Below are 20,131 nucleotides of genomic sequence, written 5' to 3'. Positions count from 1 at the left end.
AACCCAAGGAAAGCCACCCCAGGGGCGTTCAGAGGGGGCCGTGGTGGGCACAATACTGGCGGCCCTCTGCTCCTAAGAACCTCCCCCTGGGGCTCTCTCAGCTACAAACGTCTGTGTCTCAAGATTGACCATTTTTATACTTCTGGGTCTTTATAATTCATTATTTTATTCTTCCTTTATACTAATTGGCCTTTTTAAAATTTCAAGCGTTTCACTCAACTGTGAAAATCATTGGTGCTTCTATGGGGGATGCTGACATGTCTGGAGACCCTAGACTGTCAACTAGACTGGTGGAGAGGTCTGAATTTTCCTTTCCCAAGAAAGTCCATCATCTCATACTTCCCAGAAGAGCTGTCCAGGAGAGAATGGGCAAAGGTCAAGCCCAATTGTGAGAGCCTCACCTGCAGCCCAGTTCCCAGCTCCCTTCCTGGAGCTGCCTCCTGCCACCCAGGCCCAGGCCCGGCCTTACCTCCATGTCTCAGCTGTAAGGAAGAGAATACACCACACTGGACAGCCAGGAGCCCACTGGCACATTCCACATCAGTTCAGAGTCTCCAGATACACATCAGCATGCCGCAGAGCATCTGCTTACACACTTGAATCAGATACTTGAAATTTTTTAAAGGCAAATTGGCATAAATAAGGAGCAAAATAATTATAGATAAGACCCAGAAGCATAAACATGGTCAAAGTTAAGACATAGACGTTTCTAATCCTATAAATATATACTCTAGTCTCTAGAAGACCAGCCAGACTTCTCCGGCACCTGTAGACTCTCTGCCCCATCCGGCTTGGGGATATGAATTCTCCCATATAGGTTGTTATCACAGCCTGGTCTTTATGCCCAATTTTACATTCTGTTGAGGACAAAGTGAATTAATAGAATGAGCTGTCCCCTTTGACCAAGCTAACGGGCACTATTGAGCCATCAAGAGTAGAGTATGTGTCTAGTCATGCTTCTACAAGTGTGAGTGGTGTGAAAAGCCTTTCCCATTCCCTCATCCATTGCTCATCAGGACTGAACTTCCCAGCTAGAAGCAAAGACTGACTGTGACTTGATGAGCAGAGGGTTAAGCTGCTTCTTACTGTGATAAATATCCAAGACCTCAGGCTTCCCCAGCCACATAAAATAAAAGATACTCCTCCAACCTCCAACACACAGCTTAGTGCCTGAATTATTTCAAATGTTTGTTCCCTGGTTGCCATTTCTCATACCCACTCATGAAACCTCACTTTAGCCAAATGTCCACAAGAATCAACCTAGTGTGTTTAGAAGCCCAGAGTTTGAGTTACTTTGAAGCCAAGACAGCAACAGATGGGGAGGAAGAGAGAAAAGAGGGAAAAGTCCACTATCAGAGATCAACCTGCCAAACCTACCTGAAATTGAACTTAGCAGAATGGGGCCTATGAATGCAAGTTTAGAAGTATGATTGGGTCTAAATGAAATCCCAGATCCTAACTAAACATACAATGCCCACCACTGCACGTCTCTTCTCCCTTGGAAAAGAACTCCCTTTCTAGGGACAACAGTTTGAGATGAGGTCCTCAATCCCAAAGTGGCAGCCTTTTCCCTCTACCTAGTAAGAGAAGCATCATAAAAAGGCAATTGTGCCATCCAAACCTTGGGCTGCACGGCCCTAGGAAAAATCTGAGTACTAGGAATAGGGAGGAGAAAGAAAACCAGATTTTCCCCCAGAGCACATCTCACAGCAGGGCACATTCCTCATACTTCTCCTTCCAACTTGACAAAATAGCTTACTCCTGTGCACACGCCTAATTCCTGTAACTATCTTCCTGAACTCAAATTATAATGAAACTGACCAGGGGGAAACCAGACAGAATGAGAAACTTAGAGACAAGCTGTCATGTTCCAGATGCTTGGCTACTGCTCTGCAGGACAGCCAGGCACTGTGCATTGTTTTGCACTCCCAGCCATGAAGGAACTCAGGCAATTGTTTAGGAACCTAAGCAGTAAGTTCTTTTCTTGCAGAATAAACACCTGCCTGTAACCATGTTTGTTCCTCTGTCTCAGAGCATTGCATAATGCCCTGGTCCTCATGTACCAAGAACAGAGTTCAGTGGCCTCTTGGCACCACTTCCTAAGAATTGCAGGTGAGGGCTCCCACGGATCCTGCTTCTCAGAACTCAGAGTGAGTGCTTCCACCTTACGGTATGCCACAGAAGAGCCTCTCTAATAGCAGCTCCCTTGCCACTTTGCCTAAAATACCAAGAATTTTGTACCAACCACTACACCAAATAAATGCTTTCTGACAGGAATAAGACAATTTAGCTGTCAAATACTCAATGCATTACTAGGGCTAGGTTTTAATTTCCTATATATATGCATTTGCACAAGAACTGTAAACCTGTCATTGAAATGGACAGGCAGGCTATGTGACTCAAGATACCTGCCATGCCTAAGCACACACACACACACACATACACGCATTGTTTCCCATCCTTACCCCATTACCCCAAACACAACTCTTACTATGTGTTTTTTGGCCTCAATTATGTGGAAAACCGTATCCATGCTTTGCTTTTGCTTCTTTGACAATCCAAAAATGAAATGCCTAAGATTCCACACAATGTATACGTTATTATTCATATTTTTAAAAGAAAAAAATAGATATATACATATGCTTATATGTTAACAAAACAGCTTTGAAATAAGAAATTGATAATAGAAGTAGGAGTCTTGCTTTTTCCTGAATGCCTTTTTGTGCTTTTGAGTTTTGAACAATGTGCCTATATTATTTATTTAAAAATGAAAATATTATGCCTCGAATGAAACTTTCTTTGTGACACATACAGGTGCCTGTCAGTCCCCAGCACTGACGGGCCGTCCAAGGGCATATTCGGGCGGCCCAGCCAGCAGCACCTTGCACGAAACAGCCACCAACGAGCGTCAGAGCCTCCTCTCGCTTCTCGCCCTCCATGCATTTGGCAAGATACTAGGAAAACATCTCCAAGGAAATCATCAGGACTGAAAACCAACACACTCATATTGGAATTTGGCCAGACAATGTCACCAGTTTGAGAAAGGCCTTCGTCTGCCAGAGGCTGAGGGAGAAACTGGGGCCAGAATGTGAGGACAGAGACTGCCTGGGCAGATTTTTCTTGCCAACATCCAGATCCTTGGCTTCAAACTGCGCAGGAAACCATGGGGTGGGGCTCGAGTGTCAATCAAGATAAACAGACCATGAACAGCAGCGTGTCAGGAATTTCTGATTTTTCTGAGTGGAAGCCAGAATTGGGATACAAATTCCATCCTAATGCTTAGCCTCTCCTTACTTAAGGCCACCCAGTCATTTACAGCACCCTTTTCCCTCTCCCATAACTACCTAGCTTAAGCTCACTTACTCAGCCCACGTACCCAACTCCGCTATTTGTCTACTTTCCTCCCTGGGCAGACAAGGTTTTACCATCTAAGTCAGTTATATCACAGAATTTGTTCCAGCCAGGCACAGTGGCTCGTGCTGATCATCCTAGCACTCTGAGAGGCCAAGGTGGGAGGACTGCTTGAGGTCAGGAGTTTGAAACCAGCCTGAGCAAGAGCAAGACCTCGACTCTATTGAAAAATAGAAAAAGGTTGGTCCGAGTGCAGTGGTGTTTACAACTCATTGATCACAACCTGTTAGATTCCTTTGTTCCTTCTCCACTCCCACTGCTCCACTTAACCAGCCTTAAAAAAAAAAATAAATTAATTAAAAATAAATTTAAAAAATAGAAAAAATTAGCCCAGTGTGGCGACACGGGCCGGGCCTGTAGTGCCTGTTACTTGGGAGACTAAGGCAGTAGGATTACTTGAACCCAGGAGTTTGAGGTTGCTGTGAGCAAGGCTGATGCCATGGCACTCTAGCCTGGGTGACAGAGCAACACTTTGTCTCAAAAAAAAAAAAAAAAAAAAAGAATTTGTTCATTCTAGGAAGCCAAGCCAATCCATATGCCTTTAGTCCAGAGTGGAAACTCTTTGAATTGAAAACCCTTTGAAACCAGCAGAGCAGCACACAGGTGAGGATGAGGTTGGGGCACACACGCAGGCCCTACCTGGGGCTTCGACTTCCCTGGCCCTAATCCTGCCAGGCTCTTCCCCATTCAGCCAATTAATGCCCCACCCCACTCCACTCAGTCCTGCATGACCCCCAGGCTTAGAGCCCTCCTCAGGACACCTCCACCAAAAAGGAGCTGAGAAATGTCCCATCTGTATTTCTGATGGCTCTTTGGTTCCTTGTATCCACGTAAGTGAGCACTCCCTGCAGTGTTTCCTGCTCCCTGGAGATGCACAGCTGCAAGATCCTACCAGCTGTGGGGGAACCAGAACAGCGTCTGCTGTGGGAGGTGGGATGAGGGACACTATGTCTGTTATTTCACTCCTTGGACTTGGATCATACTCCTTTCTTTCTATAAGAAACCTCTCTTCATTTAATCTGTTAATGGTTTTTAAAGAAATGTACAGAGAAACATTGCAATTCATAGTATTTATCTGGAACGCCGGTTGACCTGTGTAATCAGGCCAGATGGTTAGTTTGAAATGAGACTCAGTGGAAGTCCTGGAGTATTTGTTTTTCCTCTTTGCTGCCCTGAGGATACATTGTTATGGCCAGCAGAGCAAGAACAAGAAAGGAAGGGTATGTTCTTCTAAGAGTCCAACTCAAACAATTTATCATGCTTGGGGGAAAGATAATTTTTTATAGATCAAAGGCATATGGAGAAATTTGTAGTCCAACCCAGAATCTTAACAAGTAAATTGTAATCTCTTTGTGGGCCAGGGCACAGCAGGTTGCTAGGCCAATAGTAGGGTGCTCAGAAAATATACCTAAATCAATGTGTTGTGATGAAAATTCACCTAAACTTTCACATACAGCTAGCTCACTCTTCCCAGTAACTCACCCATCACAGAATCCGTGATGACAAATCAATGAACAAATTGTACTCACATTTGGTTCAACTTCATCCCTAAAAGCATGTGCTTCAGAAACATTCATAAATGAAAATCTGCAGCTATTAAGAAGGCTGTTAAATAATGCAGTGCCTACAATAATTTCAGATTTTCAGAAATTTTATTTCCTCACTGCCCAATCAATTAGTATGTTGACAATATAGGCATGGAGAATCTTTACTAAAACTCTCAATTTGCATTTTTGTAAATACTCTGGGCTTATATAATAGGTAAAACAAAGAAGTCAAAATGAGATCAAAGTTATTCACACATCACACAACTGAGACTGAGTAAAGCAAGGCACAGTGCTGTTTGGTATGGTGGAAAGAGGACAGAAAGAACAGAAGTGATTAAGGCCTCAGGTTCTGGCTTTTAAAAAAGTAAGCATAATAATAAAAAAGAATATAAGTCAGAATGTAGCAAGCAGCTCACAACTTTGTCTAGCACCTGTCCCAAGGCAGCTCAGGCCCTGGCTCCCAGTTTCACGGGCTGGTCAGAGCTTACAGGCAAAATGCGGATGGGGCTGCCTCACTTCTCTGTGAACCCAGTTGACCTGAGCTGACCAGTGGACCTTGAAGTCCTCATTTCAGCTGAACTCAGTCACCATATTTCTCTGTTCCTGCTGCCAGGTCACTGAATGGTGCTGGGGTGAGGAGACCCTAAAAGACCTTACAAATTCATGCCCTTCCATTTCAGCAGGTCCTTCACCCAGGTGGATCTAGATTCCTCACCACCCAGATAGGCACAATAGCTCTTCTGAAATTCCACTTATCCCTGACGCTCAGTCTCCCCCTTCCTGCCTCTCATGCAGAGAGATCCTCAGACAGGCAGCCCCTCAGCTCCTCCCACCTCAGAGGGTCCTTGCGTCTTTACGTGGACTTTCCTCCCAACTGTGCCTCAAGAAAGGTCCAAAATATGCCTGGAAACTTGTCGTCCTGGCTCCCATGACCTCATCTCAGGCTGCTCTGCCTCCCTCCTTCCACATGCTTTTTCCCAACATCCTGGCTTTTACTTTCTTCCCCAGACTCTGTCCCCGGGAAATTTCATTCCTTCCCATGAATTCATTCAGAAGACACACTAAATCAGCCACTCCATCTTTTGTCTCTCTTTTGAGCTCTACATTCTACTTTCCAACTCTTGCTTCAACTTTTCCAAATGCGCGTTCCATGAGAGCCTCAAACCCAATTCCGCTCAAGGACTCGATCTCTCCCTCCAGGATGCTCTTCTCCCAGCCCCCTCTCTATAAATGATATCACCATCACAACAAGGCACCCGGTCTAGAAACTGACTGCCAGCCCCACCTCTGCCCCTCTGGATCAATCACCATGTTTGTACCAAAACCATGCTTGTCACAGGCTGCCCCTGCAAATGGCTAAGCCCAGGAGGACTAATGCAGACTCGGTCTTTTGAGACATGAGACTTCTCAGCTGTAGCTCAAAAGCTCCCTCTTGGCCTGATCAAAACATTCTTAGATCCATGCTGCAGTGTAAGACTTTCTACCCAGTCTTCCTTCTAGCTCTGTCCCCTTCTACCAGAGTCAGATCTGCATTAGTCTTCCTCCTTGCAGAAACAAGAAGGGGAACAAAAGAAACAAACAAACAAAAAAAGATCTGCATTAGTCTGAAGGCTCCTCTGCCTTCCCCTGCTCCCATTCCCAATAAATTTCTTCCATTTCTAATATTACCTTGGTGTCTGCTTCCTGGTAAACCTGAACTAACGCACATTTAACATCTCACATCTAAAACACTCCAACAATCTCCCAGTTGATTTCCCTGCCTCTGTCTGATCTCGGAGGCACTCTGCAAAACACAGGATGAATCCTATCACTTCCCTATGTAATAACTTTTATGTTTTATTTCTTTTTCTTTTTTTAGAGGTAGGGGTCTCACTATGCTGCCCAGGCTGGTCTCAAACTCCTGGGCTCAATTGATTCTCCTGGGAAGAGATTCTCCTGGGAGGCCTCAGCCTCCCAAGTAGCTGGGATTACAGGTGCGAGCCATTGCACTTTAATTGTAACTTAATTGTACAATTGCATTGTAACTTTTAATGTTTCCCCATTACTTAGAGGGGAAAAAACAAATCCCTTATGGCTAAGCCATCCATGTTGTGATCCCATACTGTTTTTTTCATGCCCTTCTGCAACCTAAAGTTCTACCCACGTGGTCTATTCACCATACCTCAAATAACCACCTATTTCCACACCTGTTCACGCCATAACCTCAGAAAAAGCATCCATCCTATTTGCAAACCCATAGAGCTATTCAATATCTATCTCCCTAACAGATGTAACCTATAGACAGAGAGTGTATCTTTATCATCTTTTACCTCCTGACTCTTGTACACCAAGGGCTTAAAGCAGTATCTTATCTCCCATAGATGCCTCTCAATAAATATGGAATAGAAGCAGATGGAAGAAGCTGCAGGAGATTTGGTAATAGTAGTTTAATAACCCATTGGTAACAAAGGTCAAAGGAAATACCAGTTTAAAAACCAAAAAGCTGAGCAGTCCAGGGCATTTTATATATGGGTAAATGGTCCTATGTACCTTAATAGTCCTCAAGAATAATGCCATATTTACTATACAGTATAATTGATTTTATTTTGCTGAGAATATTTTATTCAAGTTATATAAAATCATTGTCATTTAATATAGAAAGTATGTACAAATTTGGATAAATGTGATAGTTTTAAAAATATCTCTACAGGATTTTTAGGGCAATAAAACTATTCTGTATGATAAACGGATACATGCCATTATACAGTTGTCCAAACTCCTACAATGTATGACACCAAGAGTGAATTCCAGTGTAAACTATGGACTTTGGGTAATAAAGATTTATTAATGTAGGTTCCATTGCAACAAATGTACCACTCTGGTGGGCAACGCTGCTAATGGGGGAGGCTGTGCCTGTGTGGGGGCAGGGGGCTTATGGGAAAATCTCAATCTTGCTGTGAACTTAAAATTTCTGTTAAAAAAGTCTACCTAAAAAAAGTTAGGGCCGGGCGCGGTGGCTCACGCCTGTAATCCTAGCACTCTGGGAGGCCGAGGTGGGTGGATCACTCGAGGTCAGGAGTTCGAGACCAGCCTGAGCGAGACCCCATCTCTACTAAAAATAGAAAGAAATTATCTGGCCAACTAAAATATATATAGATAAAATTAGCCGGGCATGGTGGCGCATGCCTGTAGTCCCAGCTACTCGGGAGGCTGAGGCAGTAGGATCGCTTGAGCCCAGGAGTTTGAGGTTGCTGTGAGCTAGGCTGACGCCACGGCACTCTGGCCAGGGTGACAGAGCGAGACTCTGTCTCAAAAAAAAAAAAAAAAAAAACTTATATCTGCAAATTTGTTTATACTCTTCTCTCTGAAAGGTGAAAATTAGTTCCCTTTCCCTTGAATGTGGACCAAATACTTAGTGACTAACTCTAATGAATAGAATATGGTGTAAGTGATGCTATGAGACTTCTGAGGCTAGGTCATAAAAAGGATAGCTTCTACCCGGCTTTCTTTCTCTCTTGAATCATTCACTCTGGAATATCCAGCTGCCATGTTGTGAACACACTCAAGCAGCCTGTGGAGAGACCCATGTGAACTAAGCCCTCCCACTAACAACCAACACCAACTTGCCAGCACTGTAAGTGAGCCACCCGGGAAACAGTTCCTCCAGTCTTGGCTGAGCTTCCATCAACATGAGATGCTCCAAGCCAGAGCCATCAGCTAAGATGCTCCTAAATTCCTGATCCACGGAAACTATGAGGATAATAAATGTTTTCATTATTTTAAGCCATCAAATTTTGCAGTAATGTCTTATGCAGGAAGAGATAATAGAATGGCTTTTCCAAAAAAAGAGTCAATTTAAAAAATAATGTTAAGGAACTAGTTCCATTTATATAAAATATCTTTGATGATGCTAGATGAATTCCATGATCTTTTAACAAGAGGAAGACAAAAGGAAAAATGTTTTATATTTTATGTTCTTTGTCCCAATCACATGACCAATTTGGCCCCTCATCACCAGATGTCAGTATGTCAAAAATAAGAAAATCCAAAAACCATTTTAATGCAAAAAATGATATTTCATGGTCATGCTCAGTGGCTCAGGCCTGTAATCCCAGCACTTTGGGAGCCTGAGGCGAAAGGAAAGCTTGAGTCCAGGAGTTCAAGACCAGCCTGAGCAACGTAGCAAGACCCTGTCTCTACAAAAGATAACAAAATTAGCTGGGCAAAGTGATGCAAACCTTTAGTCCCAGCTACTTGGAAGGCTGAGGCAGACAGATAGCTTGAGACCAGGAGTTTGAGGCTTCAATAAGCTTTGATCATGCCACTGCATTTTAGCCTGGGCAACAGAGAAAGACCTGTATCTTAAAAAAAGGATACTTCATAAAGACTGAGATTTCTAGTTTGGCATTCTAATTTTAAAAAGAAGAGGAAAAACTAACTATAATTTATTTCAGGATTCATTGTTTTTAAAATAAATATTTTCACCTCTCCACTTCTATTAGGATATATTTCCACATTTTCTGAATATTCCCAAATGATGGATAGCATAATTATTCTAAGATGCCACCAAGGATGATACTGCAACAATACTTAAGTACTCCCCTAATTCTGCCTTGCATGTTCCATTTTGCCATTTCCTTTTTCTCAGTGAAGGCACTGCCTTTCCTTCAGTATTTTCATTCTTTAATATATTTGGGGTTTTTTTTGTTGTTGAGACAGAGTCTTGCTGTGTTGCCCAGGCTAGAGTGAGTGCCGTGGCATCTGCCTGGCTCACAGCAACCTCAAACGCCTGGGCTTAAGCGATCCTACTGCCTCAGCCTCCCCAGTAGCTGGGACTACAGGCATGCACCACCATGCCCATCTAATTTTTTCTATATATATATTTTAGTTGGCCAGATAATTTCTTTCTATTTTTAGTAGAGACGGGATCTCGCTCTTGAGTCTCGCTCTTGCTGAGGCTGGTTTCGAACTCCTGACCTCGAGCGATCCACCCGCCTCGGCCTCCCAGAGTGCTAGGATTACAGGCGTGAGCCACAGCGCCCGGCCCATTCTTTAACATATTTGCAAAAAACATAGTCAATGTAGAAAAATCTTTGCTCCCAACAGAAGATATATTTCAACTCTTAACTGTTTTAGAAATCCCTATTTTCCATCCTATTTCACATCTTTTCTGAACACTCATGACAGTTTATCCATAGCTCTCACGGCACCTGGAACTTTTTAATCTTCTGACTTAATTTATATTAACAAGGTAAGAGGTAAGCTTCTTGAGGATAGTGACTATGTTTACTCATATGCATATCCTCACAGTGCCTTACAATAGTGGATAGTCAATAAACATTTAACAACTTAGGCAACAGGTTGACTGTCCAAGGTATCAGTTCAGTAGGCATCTGCCTAATAAGAATTAATGACAACATACGGACAAGGCAGACTGTGTTATGAGGGACTGAATATACAAATGGACAATGGCCAGACCATATTTAAACACAGAACTTTACTCACACCTATTCAGGAAACTAATTCCCTTATAATAAGCAATCCAAGAAGCCAGGCTGCTATGAGTTAGACTTTCAGAAAGCCCAGATTGCTACCTCTAGTGACAATCCAGGACATTGAACATTAACTTCTGTAATAATTGGTCTGAAATGGCCAGAATTTGGTCAATAACTGTCAGCTTCCCTAGTTTTTGTACAACTTCCAAATGAAGACCAACCAGACAAAGCCAAGTATGCACTCATAACCAATCACATTGGATGCCCCACTTCTAGTTAACCCTCAGACAGCCTCCCCTGTCAATAACCTCCAATAGGACATACATGAAGCCTTCCTTTTTTCAACTATAGAATGTTCCTCTTCTGCCAAAATTCAAGTCTGACTTCCTTGCTATAGCCAAGTTCAGAATAAACAGGCTTTGCTTTTCTATTTGCCTGGTCTTCATTTATTCCCCACAGTTGTTTAATGAAAATCTATTGGAATCATCCTAGTAAAAGATGAAGTAATAATTCATTGAAGCTGGGAAGCGAAAGATGCAGGAATGGCCAAGGGAGAGCCCTGTCACAGACTGGGCTTACAGGCAGGACCCACTGATCAGCATCATCTGGCTGAAAGACAATCGATGGCCACAGCCTGGGAAGAGCTGCCCAGTTCTAGGGGCCCTTGGGGTCAGTTCAGGAGAGTGCCCAACCCGACTAGGGTGAGAGTTGCCACCTGCAGCTAAGTTACACAATGCTCCCTTGCCCTGCTCACTGCCCTCCATGAACCATTCATTAAAAATCACTCCAGAACATTCAGTTCGCACAAGTCCACCAAAAGTCTCATTCTCACAGCTCAGCTCCTCAGCTCTAGTTGAATAATTTGAACATTAGAGGGGTTAGTCTCTCCCCTCTCTTCCACAGCAATGTCCAACTTTGTGTGAACTTTAATCCCCGCAGCTTCTGTAAGGTTAGTTTGGTGTAGTTACCTTGAGATGGCTTCACTGAAGACTACAGAGACAGGCATACCATAGCTAGAAGCGATTGACTTGGTTGCTAAAGTGCTCTTTAATTTTGCATTAATTGCAAAATGAATACATAGTGTTGTAGAAAATCCAGAAAGTGAAAAGTAATGAAAGGAAGGCTAAAATCACTCATAATGGCACCATTCGGGGAAAGCTACGTTCCCGCTGACATACGTCCTTTTAGTCTTGTACGTGTGTGTGCATGTGTGTGAGAGTGTATGTATGTGGACAGAAGGGGTGAATTCACTTGAACAATAGGGTTTTGAATTGAGTAGCTTTGCTTGTTTCTCTGAATAATGACTTAACTTAGTAGGAGGCCAATTCATAATCAAGCTATTTTTTTCCAAGGCACTTTCTGAAATGTCCAAAAGGCAGGGGAGCATCCTTCATGACTAATGCACTACCTGTATTTCCGTGATTCTGTCAGGCCACTCAGTCCTGTACACACTGGTCCCTCTAGCTGCAGTGCCACCTTCCTCCCCACCCCAGCCTTGTCTAGCACAGCATCACTGCTCATCCTTCAACAGGCGGCCTCAGTACTGCACTTCCATGACCCCTTCCCTCATCCTGGCAGCAGCCTGGGTGTTCCCACACCTGTGGGCTCAGCAAGCCACTTTTCCACAGGGGCAGCTGGCATATGGCAGAGTGATTCCATTGTGACTACATTTGTGCATGACTGTACAGTGGATACTACAGGCCAGGCGTAGTGGCTCATGCCTATAATCCTAGCACTCTGGGCAGCCGAGGAGGGAGGATCACTTAAAATCAGGAGTTCGAGACCAGCCTAAGCAAGAGCAAGACCTCATCTCTACTAAAACCAGAAAAAATTAGCCAGGTGTGGTGGCACGCGCCTATAGTGCCAGCTACTTGGGAGGTTGAGGCAGGAGGATGGCTTGAGCCCAGGAGTTATGAGGTTGCTGTGAGCTAGGCTGACACCGCTGCACTCTAACCCAAGCAACAGAGCAAGACTCTGTCTCAAAAATAAATAAACAAAAAAAATAAAAAACTGAAGCAGATACTACAGACAAGTCAGCAGGAGTTTCCTACTTTGTACACCCACTGCCTTGTAAATGCACAGGACACAATGAAGACAGTTTAGAGTAGTGGCTGGAATGTGGAGAGGAGCTAGATTTCCTGGGTTTGAATTCTGCCTCCACAGCTCACTAGCTGTGACCTTGGGTAAGTTACATGTCCTCTGTATACCATAGTTTCCTAACTTTTAAAACAAAAGTGATAACAGTACTTTCCTCATAGGTTTGTAATAAGGATTAAGTAAATTAATGCATGAAAGCATTAGAGTGTCCAGCACATGATAGGCACTACATAAATGTATGGGATTATTGAGTTACACAGAAGAACTAGCCCAAGTTATCTCTACATTGCTTACAATTCTCACAATCTTTACTCAGCATTGACAGCATTTAAGATTCCTATAACTAGCTTTTATAATAGTTTTCTCTGTACATGGCAGACCAACATTTGATCCAAAATTCCTCTCTGACTACAATAGAACACAGGAATGCACATGAAACCAAGTCTGGATAATGCTTCTCTACTATTAAATGGAAATGCTACTACCAGAGGTTACATGTACCAGTTTGATCTCCCCAGGTGGAGAACATTCATAACCATGCCATGTCCATATCTCAGAGTCAAACATTCACGCCTTGTGGATGCATCCTCCTCCACTCTGCACCAGCCGGGCTCACTATTCCAAGAAGTAAGCTTTGTTGGAGAGCAGGTCCAGTTCAGGGCAAGGGGGACTCCTGACTGTGCACTATTTTCTCTGTGAGTCACTTCAGAATAACCAGATAGAACCAGCCCAAAATGTCACAAAAATTGCTAGGCTTAAAGTTTACACTCAAGTTGAAAATTACTTTTCAGGAGGCTGCTTTCAAAGACAGAGAGGAGAACTGGAATCCCCTGATGTTCCAATCAGTCAGCTGAATAAAAAAGCTGAAATAAAAAAGGATAGACAACTCTGACACATTTCCCAGGCTCTAATGCTCTTAAAAAAAAATTAAAAAAACATTTTATTTAGGAGTATGTATATCATAAAAAGATCCAACCTAAGCATTCTGACTTCCAAAGTCTCAGGAAGGCATTCACTTGTTCAAATATTCACCTAAGTCTTGCTTTAAAAATACACAACCCTTCACTCTTCATAAATCCAATGAACCAGGATTTTGACTTTCTAAAATTTAAATATAAAAGGCTTCCAGCTATCCCTAGGTGTCAATTAGTTCAATTCAACAAAAGGTGCAGATTTTCTTCTATGAGCAAGCTCCCTGCCATCAGATTTGAAACCAACAAGGGCAGCAGTCCTCAGCACGGCTTCAGGTACAGCAGTCGTCCACTTTAGAACAAAATAAAGCTTGCCTTCTCTACAGTAGATCCTTTCTATCATAGAAACAAAATAAAACAGCTGCTCTCTTTACTTGACTCTAGAAGGAAAAGAGATTAGTATCTCTGATTGAAAATGAGATAACCAGAGGAGATTTTTTTTAAAAGAGCTCTTCAGCTCTGCCTGCACCCTTGACTTTGGATTCTCTCACCCCATGGAAGTCAAATCCCCACATAAAAATCTCTGAAGGGCAATCTTCAGATCATTAAAAACATTTTAAATATAAAACAAAATTCAAGAAAGTATGGGTAAACTGAGCTTTCTTAACCAAGTATAAATCTTACTTGTGTGTTTTTCTAGAAAAACCATTCGTACCTGAAAAGTACCGCTGCCTTTCGGTAGGTAAATGATAAAATCTGGCTGTGAGATGAGAGCAATGTGAAGCTACTGTGACATAATGAACCCTGGGCTAGGGGGCCAGATGCCTGGGTCTCCTCCCATTTGGGTCACTTCGATTTCATTTTCCTTTCTGAAAGGATCCTGATCTGCAGAGGTGATGAGATGACACCTCTTGAGCCAAAGGATGAGTCCTGGCCGGTAAGGGGTACCTGGGAAGTGGGGAGTGCTCCACAAAACCCCTGGGAAGTTGGCGGGGCCCTAGGATAAAGACCAAAGACAGCACCACATCGTCTCCCTGCTAGGATACAGAAACAAATATCCCACCCTCTCCCGGCCCAGAGATACCTGCCGCTGTTTTATTTTTATCCATATATTCCCAATCCAGAGCAATCCTACCCCAGAGCTGGACTTTCAGAGACCACAAAAGGTAAACAGGCCAGAACAAGCCGAGTCTAAGGGAGCCCTCCCGGCCACTTACAAACAGGGTCTTCCATTTTCAAGGGTCTTTTCAAGCGGATGCTGGCAGGGACCGTCTTCTCGATTAATTCATCAATGCTCTAAAATTAAAACGCAAGGCAGAGGAAAGTGCCTGAGTTAAGAGTCACTTATGTGTTTTGCATCTACAAAGGCTTGTGGGAACCTCATTTAAATCGCCTAATTAGGGTTTCTTTTTAAAGAGAAAAGGATTCACACACTGTCCCTCCCATATAAAAAAAGAGAGAGGAAAAAAAGGAAAACTGTGAGCAAACCCAGAAATCGCCGGGAAGAAAGAAAATCCTGAAGCGAGGTGGGGATTCAGCCACTCCGGGTTGGACTTCAGTCCGCAACCGGAGATGACCGGCTAAGCCCAGGGGGTCTCCCTGCACCTCTGGTGAACTTGGGGCTCCTCCGCAGGGCGGCCTGGGTCGGGGGTGGTTTAAAGACGCACGGTCTGAGGCACGAAGAGCGAGAGCAGGAGCAAGCGGGCGGTGGGAGAAGGCACCGGGGCCAGGGGCGCGGGCTCGCTGGCTCGCCGGGGCGGGGGCCGGGGCGCGGGTCCCACGCGGAGCGCAGCCGAGCTCAGGGCGGGAGCCCGAGGCCGCGTCGGCAGAAGTCGGGCGGGGAGGCGGGGAGGCCGCGGAGGGCCACATAGAGGTCCTTACCGCCAGCCCCAGGGCCTGTAGCATCTCCCTCTGGTCTTTGTCCCCGGGGCCGATGTGCCTCCGAGCGAAGTCGTCGTGTCTGGGCAGGAGACGCTCGAGGAGGCGCGAGGCCCCAGCCGCGCTGTTGTCCCCGCCGCCGCTACTGCTGTCCCGGGCCCGCGGCGCCCAGCGCGTCCCCACGCCCCCAGCCAGGCGGCCGCCGCCCCCGGCTCCGCGGCCCAGGCGCAGCCCCCATGCCCTGGCACACGACTGCATGGCCCCGGCCACCGTTCCCTGCCCCAGCCCGCGAGAGTCAGCCGCGCTCTGGGCCCCTCTTCTGGCCTCGCTCCCCCGGGTGGCGGCTGCGACCGGCCCGGAGCCCCTTCCCCCTAGACCGCAGGCCGAGCAGAGGGACGGACGCTGGGGAGCAATGAATGAGCGCCGCGCTCGGCCAGGACACTTGCGCAAAACTTGTTACTCCACCCAAGGCACCTGCTCGGCACACTTTAAGCGTCGCCCTGGAGGCGGGAGGTGGGATGGGGCCAGACAGCCCTTGGCCAATGAAAGTGGACGGAGGGACGGGGCGGGGCTGCATGGGCCCCCGCCTCCTCTCCCTACCCCCCTCTCGGCCCCTCAGGGCAGTCGCCTCTCCCGGCCTGGAGCTCGCCATCCTCGGTTACGCCCTCTCCATCCACGGCCGAAGTTGAGGGGGCGGCTGCGCGACGCTCCGTGCGGATCGGGCGCGGGATCGGGTCGGACAGCCCCAAGGCTCCGGGCGAAGTTCCTAGGGGACTCGGCTGAGATGGAAGATGATTCCCACAGGGAGGCCAGACTCAGTTGGTTAGTCTCCATTCACTAATCTTAGGTGTCTTTCCTCGTCGTGTCTCATGGAGACTCATATGAACTGATGGGGGGGGGAGGTTAATAGTTGTGGGGTAGTTAGCAAGTTACTCAACCTCTCTGAGCTTCAGCTTTCTCATCTCACAGAGCTAGATGGAATTTTAAAAAGAGATTATAGTACATGGAATGCACTGGCACAACAGTAGACTTGAACTTTCTTGATCGATAGGTTGTACATACATTTACATGTACATGTATTTGTGTGTGTGTCAAAATGCAAAAGATAATAAGATATACATTTTGCATTATCGTCTTAGTGGGAAAGTAACTCTCTAGACCTGGAATTTTTGTAAATCTAAGATCTCTAGCTGTCTCATGAGGGTTTTAGCAATAGAATGAACTTTCATAATTCCAATTCTCCTTCTACACGGGGAAGAGAGGAAGTGAGAATCAGAACATTACTTGTACTTAAGACCAGGGAAAAATAGAAGCTGTCCCCTCTTTTTCTTTCTCCTCCTCTAAGTTTGCTCCTTCATTCATGCTCTGCCCACTCGAGTTGTGTAGCCTACAGGCACAAAGACTATCCACAGAGGCAGAAAAGTAGACATGGTTAAGAGAACAGGAGAGTGTACAACAAAGAACAGTAGGCAAGATGTGTATGTATGTCAGGCAGAGGCAGGTGGTAAGCTAGGAGGGCTCAGTTGAATGTCTCTGAAAACTTTTTCATCCATTTGGAGTTGAAATTACAGTTGAAAAGTTAGGAGGTACCTTCAGTGCTAGATGCATGGTAGGCAGGGAGGGGCATAGCAATCTGTGTTATCCCTATTCCTATGTTCTCTCTGTGTATCACTAGGACGGGAAGCCAGAGAACTATAATTCCCAGATTCCTTTGGCTCCACTGTTCTGGATGTTACCTGCCTTCTGCCAAAAAGATATATTTGTGCAGGCAGAGCGTAGTGGCATACAACTGTAATCCTAGCACTCTGGGAGGCAGAGCCGGGAGGATCGCTTGAGCTCAGAAGTTTGAGACCAGCCTGAGCAAGAGCGAGACCCTGGTCTCTACCAAAAATAGAAAAAATTAGCTGGGCGTGGTGGTACACGCCTGCAGTCTCAGCTACTCAGGAGGTTGAGGCAGGAGGATCGTTTGAGCCCAGGAGTTGGGAGTTTGCAGTGGGCTATGATGATGCCACTGCATTCTACCCGGGGCAACAGAGCAAGACTCAGTCTCCAAAAAAAGAAGAAAAAAGAAAGAAAAGAAAGAAAGAAAGAAAAGATATATTGGTGTGGAGGGTGGGCATGGTGGCTCACCCCTATAATCCCAGCACTTTGGGAGGCAGAGGAGGAAGGCTTGAGGCTAGGAGTTCGAGACCAGCCTCAGCAACATAGCAAGATCCCATCTCTACCAAAAAAAAAATTGTAAGATATATTACTATTTGTGTGAGGATGGGAAATGAAATAAAGGCAAGGAACTGTTCTCTTATTTCACTGACAGGAGCAGACAGACGCATGGCTGCAGCAGACATGGTGTGCTTCCTCACCAGCCACCGCCTTGCTACAGCAGGGAACCGGTACCCCTCAGTGGAAATGCCCTGCAGTTTCCCAGCAGGAATTTCTCTGTGTACTAGACTAGAGCTTCAGTGAAGATGGTGGTGATATTCCTGTTTTTTTGCCCTTCCAGTTCTTCCAGTGGTTTTGTACACACCTATTCCTCACATTTAATCCCCCTGGCCTTGAAGTATGTTGAGTCTTTTTATTGTTTCCTGAATAAACCTAAACAAAGACAGTAACTGAAGGCAAAAATGGCTTCAGGGGGACTCTTAATGTTCAAGTGAAAAAGGGGATTCACTCCCCGCCAGTGCATACACTTTCAGGGAGTTATTATTGCACCTCCGCTTTGGTTCTTCCCCTGCTGGTTCCTGCTCCAGTTATTTTATCTTGAGCTGGCTTCCACCTCTTTGAACAGAAGTCTCATCAGAACTAAGGTCAAATACTCCTACGTCAAGTCCACCAAACTCATGCTCTAGTGAACAAAGGCTCAGAGTAGGAAGAAAAAGATTAAAGATAGGAAGAGAAAAATAGAAGAGGATGAAGAAACCCAATTTGACCTTGTTGGAATTTGGTGCACAATAACAAACTTTTGTGAAATTTCAGGAACCACGGCCATTGCAATAAATAAAAGAACCTAAATACATGCACTTGACAATGATACTTTTACACTGGGAGCTCCACATAAAGAAGCTAGAGAACCCTCATCCTCCAGAGAAGTTCACAGCTGTCAAATTGTCTGATTCCAGAATTTCCCTGAAATCTGGCTGTGGAAAATATCTCATTTATTAATAAATCCAGATGGACTTGTTGGGCATTCAGATGCAATTGGACCAAGAGAACAGTGGGAACCAGTCTTGCAATATGGGAAAATGGCTTTATTGGCCTCAGATAGCTGCTTTATATACACAATGAAGCAGGCACTGCAGTAGCAAAAAGTAAAACAACTGAAGAAGAAGAAATGATAAAAATTAGGTCCTGTGCTAAAAAAAACAAGCAACAAGATGACCTCCCAGAAGAAGACAAAGGGAATGTAAAACCATTATGTAAATAAATGTCAGAGCTTCCAGGACCACAAACTTAAAATAAGCAAAGAAGACAGTAAAATTCTTTAAAAAAAAAAAAGGCTTAGAAGGATGGATTTTCTTTTTTTTTTTTTTTTTTGCAAGAGATACTTCTGGACAGGAGAGACTAATTGACAGCTGCTAGATACTGCAAATGACCAAGACTTTTGTTTCTGTCTTATCCTTTTGGTTTTTTTTCCAAATAAAATATTCAGTAGAAATTCTTTTACAGAAAAAGAAAAAAGTGGCTTCCTTCAGGAACCTGATGCTCAAAGGTAGAAATAGGATTTACCACTTGACCTGCTTATGTTTAAAGTCAATGATGGCCTTAATACTAGATGAAAATGAGAAAATAATAGTCTTAGGCATGAAATGGAAAAACAGTTACTTAAACCATCAGTGGATAGTGTTACAGCTCTTTTAGAATTTGTCTAGCAGGTTTTCTGGTCCTCACTGGGTGGGGGAGGGGCGGGGGGGAGGGAACTATCAGTGGTGATTAAAGTGCCTACTGAAGGCAGATCTTTACAGGCCAAATAGTTGCTGAGTTAGACTCCTCTGCTACCAGAACTGTAGGGAGGGCTAGCTGCTGCTGAATGCCCAGGGAGTTTACAGAAAGAATTAACAGCTCAGAAAACTAGAGAACTTCAATGCTCTAAAAGAATCTAACTCCTGTTGCTGCAGGAGGAATGCATTTACGAACCAGACCCATTGTGTGATCCTGTGGATTCCTGAATTTCCATACAAGTTGAATTCACAGCTTTATTCATTCTCTGTACGTGAAAGTTTGGGATTAATCAGAAAGCCTCAGACTTGGAAAAGGGACTGTGATATTGTGAAACGTATATTTGTTCTTTACCCATTTCCTGGCATAGGATGCCTTTAAAATCCTTGGACTCTCCAAAGTGCTGCCTTTTTGTATGCTAATGTTGGCTGATAGCTTCAGGGTAGGACAGGTCACCAGAAAGACAAAGGCAAGAATAGAGTCTTGGGATTTTCAGCCCCACCCCCAACCTCCCAGGAGGGGAGAGAGCCTGAGCATCAAGTTGATCACCAGTGGCCAATGGTTTAATCAATCATGCCTATGCAACAAAGCTTCCATGAAAACTCAAGAAGACAGAATTCTGAGAGCTTCTAGATAGCTATGTGGAGGTTTCTGGATGATGGTGTGCCCAGGAAGGGCATGGAAGCTCTGTGTCCTTTCCCCCATACCTCACCTTACACATCTCTTCATCTGTATCCTTTCTAATATCCTTTATAATAAACTAGTAAACGTATCTGTTTCCCTGTGAGCTGCTCCAGCAAATTAATCAAACCCAAAGAGGGAGTCGTGGGAAGCCCAACTTGAAGCCATTTGGTCAGAGGTTCCGGAGGCCCACTGATGT

At 44.7% G+C, this 20,131-nt stretch overlaps 1 protein-coding gene and 2 pseudogenes across 1 annotated transcript in view; 2 read left to right on the top strand and 1 right to left on the bottom strand.

The window, feature by feature from the left end:
* Nucleotides 1–15,856, bottom strand: part of GLDC (glycine decarboxylase) — a 79,520-nt gene extending 63,664 nt beyond the window's left edge. Inside the window, exons 1-2 of the mRNA XM_045563849.1 lie at nucleotides 15,322–15,856; nucleotides 14,658–14,736 (exon numbers count right to left, since the gene is read on the bottom strand). Of these exons, the coding sequence (XP_045419805.1) occupies nucleotides 14,658–14,736; nucleotides 15,322–15,576 (334 nt within the window). The 5' untranslated portion in view covers nucleotides 15,577–15,856. The remainder of the gene's footprint in view (nucleotides 1–14,657; nucleotides 14,737–15,321) is intronic.
* On the top strand, nucleotides 15,575–18,907 carry LOC123645691 (annotated as a pseudogene).
* Nucleotides 18,908–19,153: 246 nt separating this feature from the next.
* On the top strand, nucleotides 19,154–19,202 carry LOC123646771 (annotated as a pseudogene).
* Nucleotides 19,203–20,131: the final 929 nt, after the last annotated feature.

The sequence above is a fragment of the Lemur catta genome, chromosome 10, assembly GCF_020740605.2.
Source record: "Lemur catta isolate mLemCat1 chromosome 10, mLemCat1.pri, whole genome shotgun sequence".
Classification (NCBI taxonomy): domain Eukaryota; kingdom Metazoa; phylum Chordata; class Mammalia; order Primates; family Lemuridae; genus Lemur; species Lemur catta.
The sequence above is the reverse complement of the archived record's forward strand: the minus strand, read 5'-3'. Positions and strand labels throughout refer to the sequence as shown.